The sequence below is a fragment of the Diabrotica virgifera genome, chromosome 4 (assembly GCF_917563875.1).
Source record: "Diabrotica virgifera virgifera chromosome 4, PGI_DIABVI_V3a".
Lineage (NCBI taxonomy): Eukaryota > Metazoa > Arthropoda > Insecta > Coleoptera > Chrysomelidae > Diabrotica > Diabrotica virgifera.
Genome location: NC_065446.1, coordinates 121398082 through 121414015, shown reverse-complemented (window position 1 = coordinate 121414015; position 15934 = coordinate 121398082). Strand labels below are relative to the sequence as shown.

The 15934-nt window shown below is 33.8% G+C and overlaps 1 protein-coding gene across 1 annotated transcript in view; it reads left to right on the top strand.

The window, feature by feature from the left end:
* LOC114331750 (regucalcin) overlaps window positions 1–15934 on the top strand; it is a 166958-nt gene that overhangs the window by 9872 nt on the left and 141152 nt on the right. Inside the window, exon 2 of the mRNA XM_028281384.2 lies at window positions 14526–14695. Within this exon, the coding sequence (XP_028137185.2) occupies window positions 14526–14695 (170 nt within the window). The remainder of the gene's footprint in view (window positions 1–14525; window positions 14696–15934) is intronic.

Genomic DNA, 15934 nt, shown 5'->3' with positions numbered 1-15934 from the left:
AGGTTTTATGATCTTTGGAAAGATTGCGATTTCCTCAATAGAAAGGTTATATATGGGTAATATTTGTTTAGTGTTAATGCTAAAGTTGTTAGTTTCTAGATAAGCATCTGTAAGAGGGGGAGAAGTTTTAATTCTCCAATAAGAATTTGTTAAGTTATATTCAGTGAGACTGTTAATTTTACTTAATAATTTATGTGAGTCTAAAGTCCTGGTCTTTAATAGAAACTTATTAGACAAGAATTCTCTTCTAAGGTTTAGAGGAGGTTCCTGCGCTTCTGCTAGAATTGCAGCACATGGCGTTGACTTAAACGCACTAATACATATACGTATTGCCTTATACTGAATATGATCGATTTTTGATAAATTAGATTTTGACGATGAACCATATAAAAAGCATCCATAATCAATGATTGACCGAATATACGATTTATAGAACATTAATGCTATCTTTGGGTCGGCACCCCATCTAGCTTTACATATGCAACGAAGCATGTTTAAACCTTTTTCGCATTTGTTGATAATGTGATTCACATGGAGTGTCCAGGTTAGTTTTTTGTCCAAAACCACGCCCAGATACTTATGGTGAGAGGATACATTTATATCAACATTACTTAAATTTATACTGGTAGGGGAACTTAACCTATGTCTAGTGAAAAAGGTGATGCTAGATTTTTCAGGGGATAACGTGAAATTAAAAGCCATAGACCATCTTTTTATACATTGCATTATCAGTTCCAAATCGCATAAACACTCATTATATGATTTACGGCTGCTGTATATACAGAAATCGTCTGCATACTGAATAATTTTAATTGTATTATTTGTTTCATTTAACATGTCATGCAATTCTGCAGTATAGATATTAAAAAGTACTGGACTTAGGACTGAACCTTGCGGAATTCCGACTGATAATAATCGAGGGCCGTAAATGTGATTTTCTGAATCTCGAATGAAAACTTCTCTGTCCCTATACAAATCTGTGATTCTTTGTGCGAATTTATAATTTAGACCGTATTTTATGAGCTGAACAGTTAAAATATCAATATCCAGAGTATCATAAGCCCCTTTAATATCTAAAAACAAGCATGCCGTTATAAGATTAACGGAAAGTGCATTCTGAATGTCGGAAACTAATTGAGCTAATGCTTCAGAGGTGCCTTTGCCTCTGCGATATCCAAACTGATTAATAGGTAATAAACAATTACTTTCAAAATGCAGTTCCATTCTTAATTTGATAATTCTCTCAAATGTTTTTGTAATGCATGATATTAATGAAATTGGTCTGTAAGAGTTAGGTAGACTTAAATTTTTGTTGGGTTTAGCAAGTAAGCAAATTACAGTTTTTTTTAAACTTTTTTCATATAATCCTTGCAACCACCAACTATTAAAAATATTTAAAAGAATTCCTTTAGCAATTTCAGGCAAGTATTCAATCATTTTATATGTAATGCTATCAAAACCCGGTGCTGTACTTTTAGATTGTTTGATTGCTAATCGTAATTCCTCCAAACTGATAGGCATATAAAATGATTCATTGCATGCTACATTACTATTGAATTTACTGAAGTCGATTTTATTTGATGCAAATTTGGGAATAAAAAACTCAAAAAAATCGTCCACCATATCAGCTGATATACTGTCCGATCCCGTTGAGTCTTTGTTTGATATTTTTTTTATAAATTGCCAAATTTTAGTAGGGTGCGTGTTTTTATTAATATTGCTTATGAAAGATATCCAGCTATCTCGAGCTTTTTTAGAAAATAGTAATTTAGTTTGACTAGCTACATTTTGATATTGACAATAGTTTGTATAGTTTGAGACACGTTTATACTGGTTCAGGGCTTCTTTTCTGCGACGAAACATATCATAGCATTCGGTATCCCACCATATTGGACGTTGAGTTACTTGTTGTCTTGCTCTTTTTAGGGGAATAGTTGCGGATGCTGCCTCTGAGACCTTTTCCATAAAAATAGAGAAGCTTAGTAGATTGGAGTTTAGATTTTGGTTTGTACTAATTAACGAATTTTCCAGTATAGTGGAGTATGCAGACCAATCAGCTAATTTATCATTCCATTTAGATGCTGGATTTTTATTTATTATAACTCTATCCCTAATAATTTCAAATTTGATTAAGCAATGATCTGAACCTAACGCATCTGGTACGACATCCCATACACAACAATCACTAGCCAAACTAGCAGAGCAAAATGTAATGTCTACCGCCGAAGGTAGCTCTTCTGGACGAGAAATTCTAGTTGGTTTACCATTATTGAGAACAACATAGTTATTGTCATCTAAGGCTTCTACTAATTGATTACCACAAGCTTTATTAATATGAGATCCCCAAAGTGTATGATGGCTGTTAAAATCGCCACAGAAAATAACAGGAGAATTAAATTGCCGAAAGATATTTGACCAATCTGATTTAGAAACATTTAATTTAGGTGGTTTATACACCGATACTAGTATGATATTTAAGGACGGAAATTTAACTGCGCAAAGTTCTAAATCTTTTTTATATGCAAAAGTAATAGGAAAATTTATAAATTTAATGTCTTGGCGAACTGCAATGGCAACACCACCAAAGCCATTTGCACGATCCTGTCGGATAATCTTATACCCTTTTAGTTTAAAAGAATGGTTTGGTTTTTTGAAGGTTTCTGATAAAGCTATAATATCTACAGGATCATTGTGTAAAAAATTTAATAAACTTGGATGGTTTTTAGAGAAAGAACGAATATTCCATTGGATAACTTTAATGTTTTTACTATTGGGTGTACTGATCTTATTAGTGGATTGAATCATCAGAACAAGATTCAATATCGATTTCTGGAATTAGATTTGAAGGACTTAATATAGAGGAGATCATATTTCTAATATTTTCTTCTAAATTGTAATTTGTTTCGGATGAATCTGAATTAACTACGTGTTTAACTACGGTTATTATCTGACTTGTTAGTTTTTCCTTATATTGGATAAAGTCATCTCTGTGAGGATTTGGTATGATGGGATTATGTGAAGATTTGGTTTTTTTTGATTGAAAATGGGAAGAAGTAGGCAGAGACGGAGAAATAGGTGGAGACTCCGGAGCAGATGGCTTACGTTTTTTCACTTGTCTTTTGGGTGAAGTATTTCGAACAATGGGTTTACGTAGCAAAAAGCTAGAATTTGGAGTTTGGGACGTACTGGGGAGTGGCAGAGAGGGAAAATTAGTGGAATTATTAAGAACAGAAAATCTATTATTTGTAGAAATCTTGGCATAAGATGGATTATCATGCAATCTTTCAGCTTCTTTAAATGTAATATTTTCCCTGGCCATGAGTTGTTTGATATTTTTTTGTTTCTTATATACTGGACAATCTCTGGATGTAGAGCAGTGCTCATTATTTTGGCAATAAATGCAGAATTTTTCGCAAGAAGAGTCTGAAGTATGATTTAGGCTAGAACAGTTTCGACAGTGAGTAGATTTGGTTTTACATTGCTTGGCAGAATGCCCATATCGCAGGCAATTAAAACATTGAACAACGGGGAATATATATGGTTCTACAGAGAAATTGCATAAATTAATTGTTATATTTTGAGGAAGTTCATTTCCTACAAATTGAACAATAACCATTTGTCTGTTTACATATGAAATATTCCCGTCTTTATCTGTTACCTTTCGTTTCATGCGTTGAACTTGAACCACCTCTTTATTAGATATTATGGCATTTTTTAAATATTCCTCAGAAAAGTATGTGTCAATATTCCTCAACACACCCTTCTTGTGTGTAAAAAATTTGGGTATATACGCTACTAAGTTATTATTAGACATAATTTTATTGTTAACTAGATAATTAGCTTTTTCATAAGACTTAAAAATAACTTTAACGCGATTAAGACCAATCGATTTGATATCAAGAACATCGGATTTTATATAATTGTCAGTCAACAAAACGTGACCAATCCGGATTGGGAAAATTCTTCCCAAATGCTTATCAGTACTCTCAATATATACAAAATATGGACCTTTATCCTCGGTTCTATATCTATTATTTAAATCTATAAAATTATTTACATACCTATCCTCCTCTGCGTCCTTATTTTCGGGTGGCGAAGTGCCACCCGAGGTCTCATCCATTATATATTTTTTTTAATCACTTACCTAACCTACCTATTATAAACAATAAAGAAAATTAACAAAAGGAACACTAATTAACACAATAACACACAATACACCGAGAACTGCTCGTTTGTATCGTTAAAATCAAACTATTAAACTGCGGAGAATAAAAATTCGTGTCCACACTTTTGAACTGAAGAGGTGGAATAGAAAATGTGCTACTAAACCGACATAAGAATTATCATGTTTTCATGAATGCTTCACACTTATCCAATACCAGGATAGCTGCATTTCGGCTTATCTTTAGAAAACTACTGAACAGTGGATATACGAAGGGAGTAGGGGAATTCGTCCGTAACACGCTTCAGCATTAAAGAAAAAATTGTTAAAACATAAAAAATATATTAGATGACATGAAACTTAAGCTACTACAGACAGAAAAATTCAACCCAGTTAACTGGACAGTTAGGAAAATACGGAAATTTATTGCACATAAGTTAGTATCTATGTCTTTATATGTAGTTTGGGTTTATCTTTTTTATGATGTCTAGATTTTCCACTGCTAATAAAGCGCGTTCAGAAAACTGAAAGACAGCCATAACAAGTGTTGCTAGAGCCGCACACGACATCTCACGTTTTCACGCATGCGGAATATAAACCTGATCACAACAAAGCAACAGCAGCATTTGATTTGACACTATAAATTTTTCACCAGTTTTTGATGATAGCTATTGTACACTGTTGGAGAAAAACCGTATTTAATTGATAAATTAATTAAAGACAAAAAAGCATTCCTATGGTAATTTTATTAGTACTTATAGTCTAGTCCAGTGGTCGGCAAAGTGCGGCTCCGCAGCGGCATGTGTCTCTTTGGCTCCTTAGATGCGGCTCTTGCACACATATTATTTTATATCAGTGGATACAATAATATTTTCATTAAAAAAAACTTGATAGGAAAAACATTACTTACATCTTTAAGCATTTGTCAAAAGTCCTCTTAACGCTACGATAACCGAGTTGATATTTTTTCCTTTTGAAATTGGCATTGTTAGTTTGAAATACAATTTCTGGATTTAAGAACAAGGAGGTATGGCTCACTAAATTCGAACGTCCTTGTGTTGAATTGGAAATATTGGAGAAGAAAAAATTGTTCACAATACATGAGGCCTGCTTTGAATCACCTGGAGAAAGAAGACATGATCATTTTCAACGCTTGGAATAGTATTCCTGATTCTTATGATCAGCTGAAAACGCTTACGTTTGCTGTGATTTCCCTTTTCAGTTCTCCATATCAACATAAATGGATATTGCGCAAAAAATGTTGAAAAATATACAGTGTTGTAGGAAATAAAAGGGGGTGTACGAGTGTGTTATAGAGGTAGCACATTTTATTGGAACGACCACATCAAACGTCATAGACGGATGACTGTTTTTGATAACTGGTCCTCATAAGGCACTCAACTCTCACTTATGGCTCCACGTGCCACATCCCGGGAAACTGCATTGGTCTGCAGGCTAAACTAAGTGAGGGTAGCCAGACATGGTGATAGGTTGGACAGTGGCAGCTGGCTCTTACAAAACTGACCATGCGGCGAGAATGATAGCCACAGAAACGGCACATATGCAGCGGTGCAGAAGGCAAAGGGAAACCACTGCACTATTTTCCCAAGAGAATTTCTTCCCATAACGATGACAATTTTGGTAAGTGAAGATGGAATGTGTATCGACCCGACTCACGCTCGGCGCCATCTCGGTTCCGGGTCGGATGGTGTGAAATTTGCTACCGGCTGCCAAGGTGTGAGGGACCAGGCACCTGACAGAAATTGTGCGACTGAATCCAAATTTTCATTATTTTAAGAAAATGTCAGCGAATTGGTACATGGAACGTCCAGGGACTGATCCAAAACCCTGGAAAGTTACACATCATTGAAAAAGAAATGGCAGACCACAATCTTTCGGTACTGGGACTCTCAGAAACTCACTGGAGAAGAAAAGGGCATTTTAAAACAACTGCTGGCAACGTCGTCTATTCTTCAGGCCCAGATAACAAAAGTACAAATGGAGTCGCAATAATTGTACCCTCTAAACTTAACGACTGCGTAATTGGATATAATACTATTGATGACAGAATAATATCCCATAAAATGAGAATATCCACCAATACCCTACACCTTGTCCAGGTATACGCTCCTACAACAGCTGCACAAGAAGAAGACATCAACAGGTTCTATGGTCGTCTATAAGAAACTGTTCGCGCTTTTCCGAATCGTGAACTCGTCATAATTTTAGGAGATTTTAACGCCAAAATGAGGTCATCTAATGAAAATATTGAAGGAGTGCTGGGCAAAAATGGACTGGGACAGAGAAATGAGAATGGCGACCGTCTAGTGGAGTTCTGTGTAGAACATCACCTTACAATTACAAACACGTTATATCAACATCATCCACGGAGATTATACACATGGCGCAGCCCAGATGGACGAACAAGGAATCAAATAGATTACATCCTAATAAGATCAAGATGGAAGTCGTCGTCCATCAACTGTAAAACATATCCTGGCGCAGACTGTGGAAGCGATCATCACGTCCTGGTATTGAACGTTCGACTTCGTTTCAAAGTCCCCAAAAGAACACCCCAGAGAAAAGTCATGTCTCTAAGTCCATCAAAAATCAATGACTTCCAACAAAACCTAGAAGATGCTCTTTCTTTAGACCAAGTAGATAGTGACCCTGAGAGCACTTGGATCTATCTCAAAGATAAGGTAATCGAGGCTGCAAAAGACTGTGAGGCAGCGGTTTCCACTGGCCGCAAGCCATGGATATCCGATAATACGTGGACTGTGATTCAACGCAGAAAAGAACATAAAAGTAGATACGGAACAAACAATGAATACAGAGCGTTATCGAGAGAAATCAGAAAACAGTGCCGCAAAGATAAAGCTGATTACATCTCTCAAATATGCAGAGAGATAGAGGAACATGGCTGTCGAAATGAACCGAGGGACTTATTCCAGAAGATAAAACTCCTTACCAGAGAATTTAAACCTCAAACGTGGTCTGTAATAGATAAGAAAGGTAATTTAAAGACGGATACTGATGAAATATTGGAAACATGGCGAAACTACTGTGGCGAGCTATATAAAAATAACGAGGTATCAGCAGAAAATCAGTGACCTTCTGACCACCCTAGAGAACCTACTGTCTTACTCGCTGAAGTCAAAGATGCAATTAAATCACTAAAGAGAAATAAATCCCCAGGCATTGATTTAATACCATGTGAAATACTACAGTTACTAGGTAACAAAGGATTACATATCATCCATTCTATCTGTGTCGCTGTTTGGAATTCAGGAAAATGGTCATCTGATTGGTGTACCTCAATTTATATCCCACTACACAAAAAAGAAACTACTACCAGATGTGAAAACTACCGCACACTGTCACTAATAACACATACTAGTAAAATCTTGTTGCATATCATCAAAAACAGATTAAAAACCTATCTACATTACCAAATACCTCAGGAACAAGCGGGGTTTGTAAAGGGTAAAGGTACAAGGGAACAAATCCTGAACTTGAGACAACTCATTGAAAAGTCTAGAGAATTTCAAGTACCCATGATTATATGCTTCGTTGACTACCAAAAGGCATTTGATTGTGTAAGCTGGATAAATCTGTGGTCAATTTTAATAGAAATGGGCGCACCAATGCACCTGGTGATACTTATTAAACATCTGTACCAGTCTAATGTAGCGACAGTACGACTAGATCAGAAGTTCTCAAACCAATTCAAGACCGAGGGAGGTGTTAGACAAGGATGCGTGTTGTCACCTGACTTATTTAACATTTATGGTGAACATGTCATGAGGATGGTTTTAGAAGGATGGGCCGCTGGAGTGACAGTAGCTGGTAGAAAAATCTCCAATTTAAGATTTGCTGATGACACTACACTTATAGCAGCAAATGAGCAAGAAATGTTTGATCTTCTGCGAAGAGTTGAGTACGAAAGCAATAAAGTTGGTCTGAAAATCAATAAAGCTAAGACAAAAATAATGCTGGTCGACAGATTTGACACTATTCAACTGACTAACATATTACAGGAATACCAGATAGTAAACACGTTTGTCTATCTCGGGTCTAGTATAACTAACGATGGTAACTGTGAAGCAGAAGTTCGGAGACGTATTGGTATGGCAAAAAATGCGATGAGTCGCCTAACTAAACTTTGGAAAGACAGATCTCTCTCTCAAAATATCAAGATGAGACTGGTGAATGCCCTTGTATTCTCAATATTTCTATACGGAGCAGAGACTTGGACTCTTCGCGCATGCGAGCGCCAAAAAATTGATGCCTTTGGGATGTGGTGCTGGAGAAGAATGCTGCGCATACCTTGGACAGCTCACAGGACAAACGTTTCCATTCTAAACCAACTCATTATTAAAAAAGGCTGTCCACAATATGTCTGCAACGAATTCTGCAATTCTTTGGTCACGTGGTTCGCAGAGATGACGACAGTTTGGAGAGATTAATTGTTTCTGAAAACGTTCCGGGGAGAAGATCAAGAGGACGATCACCAATTAGATGGTCTGACCAAATAAAACATTCAGCTGGAAACTCATTCTGCGAAGCTCTTAGAGCAGCTGAAGATAGAGACCAATGGAGAAACATTGTTAGGAATATTGGAAGAAATCACGATCCTCAGTAATGGGGAAACGACAGGAGAGAGGAAATAAAACCGTAAAAAACTAAAAAATTAGAAGCCCATACGATGATTATGTAGAAACGAAAATATCGCCAAAAGACGAAAAAACACGTTTTTATTTTTTTGGGAGGTTGTGGATAGGGTTTAAAAATTTTTTTGCCCAATACTTTTTGATGTAGAGCATGTGACTTTTTTTATTTTTGGAATATCGCTGGGAGCATTTTTCACTATTTTAGCCAACTAAACCCTTTAGTTTTATTTTAGTCCAGGGCGGATCTGTTTTGAGATGGACGTTGAGAGGTGACTCAAATTTTTTTGCAGAAATTATTTGAAAATAACTCAAATAATAATATTTGAGTTATCCTCCCACTCAAAATGGCCCGGAACATTGTTTAAATAATCAAAATGTCAAAATATGAAGGAAAATTTCGATTTTTTTATTGGTTTTTTGATTATAACTTCAAAACTATTCATTTCTGAGAAAAATTGTACTGACATAAAAGTTGCGTAATTAAATTTCCTACAATACAGAATTAGCTAAAAATTTAAAAAATAGTCACCCTTGTGGCAAAATAGCAATAATTGCGAAAAAAAACCATACAAAAACAAGTATTCGCATTTTACGTTTTTCAACCATTTACGCTACACTTAGGATCTTTATATTTTACCCAGAAAAACTTTATGATATAATAAAACAACACTGTAAATTTCATTAAGATCGGTTTAATAGATTCTGCAAAATAAAATTTTGATATACAGCTTTCGCAAAAAAAATTATTTTTTTTTAAATGTTGCAGGACTGAAAATAAAGCAGATAGTAAGTTGAATTTTTTTTTGCTTAGAGAAGTGTACTGTACCTTTCATTTGCAATTTGCAAAATTAAAATCGAATAATTACCACGGCGTCAGGAAATTTTTTAAGTAAACATTAATTTTTGGTGCTGCGTGCAGGACAGCGGTGTTCGATTCACACAAGTTGATTTCCATCAAAATTTCTTCTAATCTTTATTTAATATATTATTTTCTTACTCTATATTTTGTAGTATTTTAATATTTTAATTCCACAAAAATCAAACTAATTTTATTATTGTTTGTGAAATATTGTTTAAACAATTGCATATGTTTAAAAATAATAAACTTTTATTCTCTAAGTTAAAATATATGAACAAAGAAAATTTTTCCTAAAAAAAGTGTTATTTCAAAGGATAGAGTATGTGTTTTTATTTTGCAATAAACAAATTTATTTATTTATATCGAAATGTAATACAAATTAAAATGTATCAATCATTATCAAAGGTCATTGAAATGCCCAATCAGAGCAAACTATCCGCTGTCCTGCGCGTAGCACCAATAATTAATGTTTATTTAAAAAAATTCCTGACGCCGTGGCAGTTAATCGATTTTAATTTTGCAAATTGCAAATGAAAGGTACAGTACACTTCTATACGCAAAAAAAATTTCAACTTGCTATCTGCTTTGTTTTCAGTCCTGTAACAATTTGAAAAAACGAATTTTTTTTGCGAATGCTGGATTGCAAAATTTATTTTGCAAAATCTATTAAACCGATATTAATGAAATTTACAGTATTGTTACTGTATCATAAAGTTTTTCTGGGTGAAATATGAAGGTCCTAAGTGTATCATAAATGGTTGAAAAAACGTAAAATGCGAATACTTGTTTTTGTATAGTTTTTTCGCAATTATTGCTATTTTGCAACAAGGGTGACTATTTTTTAAATTTTTAACCAGTTCTATATTGTAGAAAATTTAATTATGCAACTTTTACGTCAGTACAACTTTTCTAGAAAATGAATACTTTTAAAGTAATAATCAAAAAACGAAGAAAAAAGTCGAATTTTTCCTTCATTTTCTGACATTTTGATTATTTAAATAATGTTCCGGACCTTTTTGAGAGGGAGGATAACTCAAATATTATTATTTGATTTATTTTCAAGCAATTTCTGCAAAAAAATTTGAGTCACCTCTCAACATCCAAATGTACTAATATTTTTACAGATCCGCCCTGGTCTATTTAGTGTAGTAAAAGTTGCTGAACAAGCAGATTTGGCTCCGATTTTTTTTTTAAATTGTTGTAATGTTCGTATTTGGCTCTTTGGTTAAAAAGTTTGCCGACCACTGGTCTAGTCGCATCATAAGGGGTCCCGTGGGAAATTCTATCTCACCGTGATTTGACCGTGGTATTATAGGTTTTTTGGGTCGCTGAATCCAACGTAAGTGGTCTGAAAGCCTAGATATTACCCGTTTAATTGTTATTAACAGATTATGGTAGGACTAGGTGTTTTTCAGGTATTATTAGAAGCCCTGTAAAGAAGTTGATAGTGTTAAAATCGCAATTACTTAAAATATGTTCTTATTTTTTTAATAAAAAATATTTAAAATAAAAATGTATACCATTTTTATTCAGTGGCAATGCGAAGCCAAAACTGTCTTTATTTTTCACTTAGTACAGAGAGCGCAAACCAGCAGTCTAATCAACGATTTCGCCTCTTATTAGAGGCATCATCAGAGAGGCATCATAGGTTTGCTGTCTCTGACACAAGTGAGAATTTTTTGACAGCTAGTCCCCGCATTGCAACTAACGTGATGGTAGTAAGTGCTTAGCGGCATCTGATATCTAGATATTTTTCTCTCTAAATTGAACAGGAAGATACTACTGCTGACGTTTAAAAAATGCCTTTCAAGGATCGTTATATAGAAATCTAATAACACCGTTTTTTACACTGACATGACGTATGAAATTCTAAAATTGGACTATTATGTTCTGTAACCACTGTTTTGAAGCTATTCTCTTGGGCATATTATGCAATTTATTATTTTAGATAAAAATAATCTACAATTTTAGCTTTAAATTAAGTATATTTGACGTTTCGATATCCACTTAAGAAAGCCATTTTCTTCTTCTTCTCCATGTTCTAAATCTTTATTTTATACTTTTCTTAGAATCCCTTTGTTACAAATTGGTTTACTACAACCAACTGGCTTATTCCATTTATCTTCGATTTATTCATAATTCCCATTCCAGAACTCTGGAATCCCGTACTAGCTTATAAAATTCAAGAGGATGGGTACTAGTTCTTAATTGGTTTGTCGTGATTTTGATCGGTACGGACCTTTAGTTTGATGCTATTGAGTACATATTTATAATTCCCCAGTATGGATTACCAATTTGTGGCCAATACCAAGTTAGGTTTGTTTCGTTTGGTTTATCTACATTTTTTTACTAGCTAACTTTATACAGTAATATATTTTATTTCTTCTAATTTTTTGTCTATTCAACTTTATCTTTCCCGATCTACTTCGATTTTGTTAGTTTAATAAGTGTGTATTTTTATTATCTAAAAATAAATTCCATATGTAACTGCATTCAATTTTATGTGTGTTTGTTTGTGTAAAAACATTAAAAAGGTATTATGTATTTATAAACATTTACGCTAAAATAATTTAAAAATATAAATGTGCATTTTAATACGTAAATAATGAACAACTACTGCATTGTTGGTTTTATCAATTAACAAATATAACAAATACAAAAAGGAAATAGTAAATTTGTAGGTCATTATTAGATAAGTAATAACTCTTGCCATGGTCTCATGAACAAATTCAACACTACGAATTGTGGTAAACCACTAATTCTTAAGTCATCTATAACAGCGTCTCGCTGAGAATACACTAATAAAAATATTTAGTTATTTTTTCTACTCTCATACTTTAATATACCTATCAAATCGGTACCTGTATCATAATGGGATTCATTATGATACAGAATTTTATCAAATAGAATCGCCAGGTGACGTTTGGTATCGAAGGTGACACATACCCAGTGAGCAACGTCAAGTCAAATACATACGCTTTGACCTTTTTCTTCTTCTAATGCCGCCTCAAACTTTTGTGAGTCTTGGTCTGCTTAACAATATTCTTCCATTCTGGATTCTTTCCTTCGCCACTGCCTTCATGGTTTTAAGATCTTCGATATGCTTTGACAGTTCACAATATTTAAACAAACTGACAAATTTCAAGTCTTTTATTTAACGGGTTTTACACTGCAGCAAAATCAACCAAAACAATACAAGGACTGAAACAAGATTTCAGTATAAATAATCTAAGAAAATCGGCTAACTAAACAAATACTAAAATACAAATGGGAAGGAAGAAGGTGTGCTACTGTAGTATGCGGTCTACCGTCGAGTTTCTGCTATAAGTTGCGATCTACCGAGGGATGTGGTTTATAACCTGTATTATATTACAGTGCAGGTTTCCGGTAAAAAATCTTTACAAATGAATAAAACGCATAAATCAGAAGAATTATTATTTTAATTAAGACTTTGTTATATTAATTTACTATTTTGGTTGTGAATAAGCCAATTTTGTGGCAACATGAACCAATCTGTTCAAGATGACAATGGAGAAATCCCAGGCAGTACTGAGAACAAATTTAATGAAGGGGGAGAACTGATGAAGGGGGAAATGAAAGAGAACAAATTTAATGAAGAGATTCTAAAGCAACAGAGAAGGCGAGGATATGCTGTCTACCCTGGATTTTAGTTTGTCATGGAAGCAATAATAAGAAAAATAGGAATTAAACAAACGGACCTATGGAAATAGCTTAAAGAATCAACAAAGGGCATATACAGGGTGGGCCAAAGAAAAGAGTCCACCTCGATATTTGGCAGTAGTTGTTAGGTTTTAAGGAAATGCCGAAACACGTCGATTTTTATTTTCAAATTACAATTTTTTGATATAAATATATTTTATACTAGTGACGTCATCTATCTTTGCGTGATGACGTAATCGATGATTGTTTTTAATGGGAATAGGGATCGTGTCGTAGCTCATTTGAAAGGGTGTTCAATTCTCTATTCAGTAATATAAATATTAAGATCATCATTTATACAGGGTGGTCAAAAATTATTTTTGAATTAAATTAATTGACGGAAAAAGAAGAATGTGTGTAACTTATTTCACTTAAAATGTATGTTATTGCTGTCAGAAAATAGAAAAAAAAAATTATTTGGCAAATCAACATTGCCTTTCGCTTAAATTAAATGTTCAAACTGCCAAGAGGTAGGCCGTTTGCGATTTAATCAATATCGAAAAGAAATGTTTATTTGTCAAATAATTTTTTTTTCTATTTTCTGATAGCAGTACAACGTATTTTGAGTTAAATAAATTACATACATACTTCTTTTTGCGTCAAATGATTCAATTAAAAAATATTTTTTGGTCACCCTGTATTAATAATGATATTATTAATGTTTATATAACTGAATAGAGAATTGAACACCCTTTCAAATGATCTACCACACAACCCCTATTCCCATTTAAAAAAAATCATCTATTACGTTCATTTGAAAATAAAAATCACCTGTTTCGGCATTTCCTTAAAATCTAATAACAGTAATAACTACTGCCAAACATCGAGGCGGACTCTTTTCTTTGGCCCACTCTGTATAATCGTGCTAGATGCATCAAATCTTTTTGAAAAGAAAGATAATCAAACAGACAAAGAAGATGAAACTTTACATATATTAGCTGAAGTCATATCACTAATGAAAAAAAATAAAAAGGGGCATATTTATTGAATATGAGGGTTGTTCTGTAATATTTTTAATTTCAAAACTTATCCTGTACTGTAAACTGCCTTTTATAAAACATACTGAGAAATGAATACGTGAAAATGTACCACATATTTAATTTTCTTTCAGATCTGCAGATTTGGGTCCTTGCGTCCACCAGGTGACTTCACCAGTAGGCCATGCAGAAGGACCTCATTGGGATGCTCGACGAAATATACTATACTTTGTCAATATTCCAGATGGAGAAGTGTATGCCTACCACTATAATTCAAAAATATTAAAGAAGATTACACTTAGTGGTAAGTGCTGATAGTTTTTTGAGTTTTGATTATCATGACTGAACATGAAAACGAGTTTTCTTAAGCATATTAGCCCCTAGGTTTATTAGCCAGATGGTATATTAAAACTTTTTTACCCATTGCATATTCACCAGCAGTTTTGAAAATTACACACATTTTGTGAAATCTAATAGTTTGTTATTAGTTTAAGAGCTAGTGAACCCTCCGACTAACGGTCGTACTGCAAGGCTAGAAATTTTTCTAGTGATAATTCATAGCACAGCAAGGCTAAAAACCATGACCTGGCAGGCATCAGCCGTGCACCTGTATCTACCAGGTGAATCAAAAGTGCATAGTTAAGGGGTAAAATAAACTTTCTCCTGTAAATTTAAATTTAAGTATGTCATTTAGAAGAAATGTGTACAATGACAGGCGATTCTGAAAAGCATAAGACCTTGCCAGGCGAGGGGAAAGATTAGGAGTTTTTCCTAAAATGATTTTTTTTGCATCGAACAAATTTTTTAAGTTTTTTGAATCATTCCAAACAGAAAAGGTCTTTAGTGATTTTTCTCTTAAGTTAATAGTTTTTGTTATATAAGCGATTGAAAATTTTGAAAATTGCGAAATCGGCCATTTTTAACCCTAAATCGGACATTTATCTAAAAATTTCAAAGTTGCCAAGGTAGGCAAATAGTTTTTATACATTGATTGATGAAACCCAAAGAGTTTTTTGCAATACAATATCGGAAACCCCTTTGTTTTTTAATTGCTAATCAAGCGGGAGCGCCACTGTAGTATAAGTGAGGACGTTTGAGTTTGCATAAATTCATTATCTCGAGAATGGGCAAATTTCAAGAGAAATTCTCAGACAGGTCGATTTTTATTTTGCATTAGGATTTTTTAGCATATATATAATACTAGTGACGTCATCCATCTGGGCGTGATGACGTAATCGATGATTTTTTTAAGTAAGAGTAGGGGTTGTGTGATAGCTCATTTAAAAGCTTATTTAATTCTCTACTCAATAATATAAACATTAACATAATTATTTATATAGGGTGTACAAAAAAAATTTTCTTCTATTTGTCAAATTTAATCAAAGTTAATTTAATAAAAAAAAATTTTTGTACACTCTCTATAAATAATTAAATTAATGTTCATATTAGTGAAGTGGGAAATTGTAGCTCGTCGTAATTTGATGGTGGTATTATAGGTTTTTTGGGTCGCTGAATCCAATGGAAGTGGTCTGGAAGCCCAAAC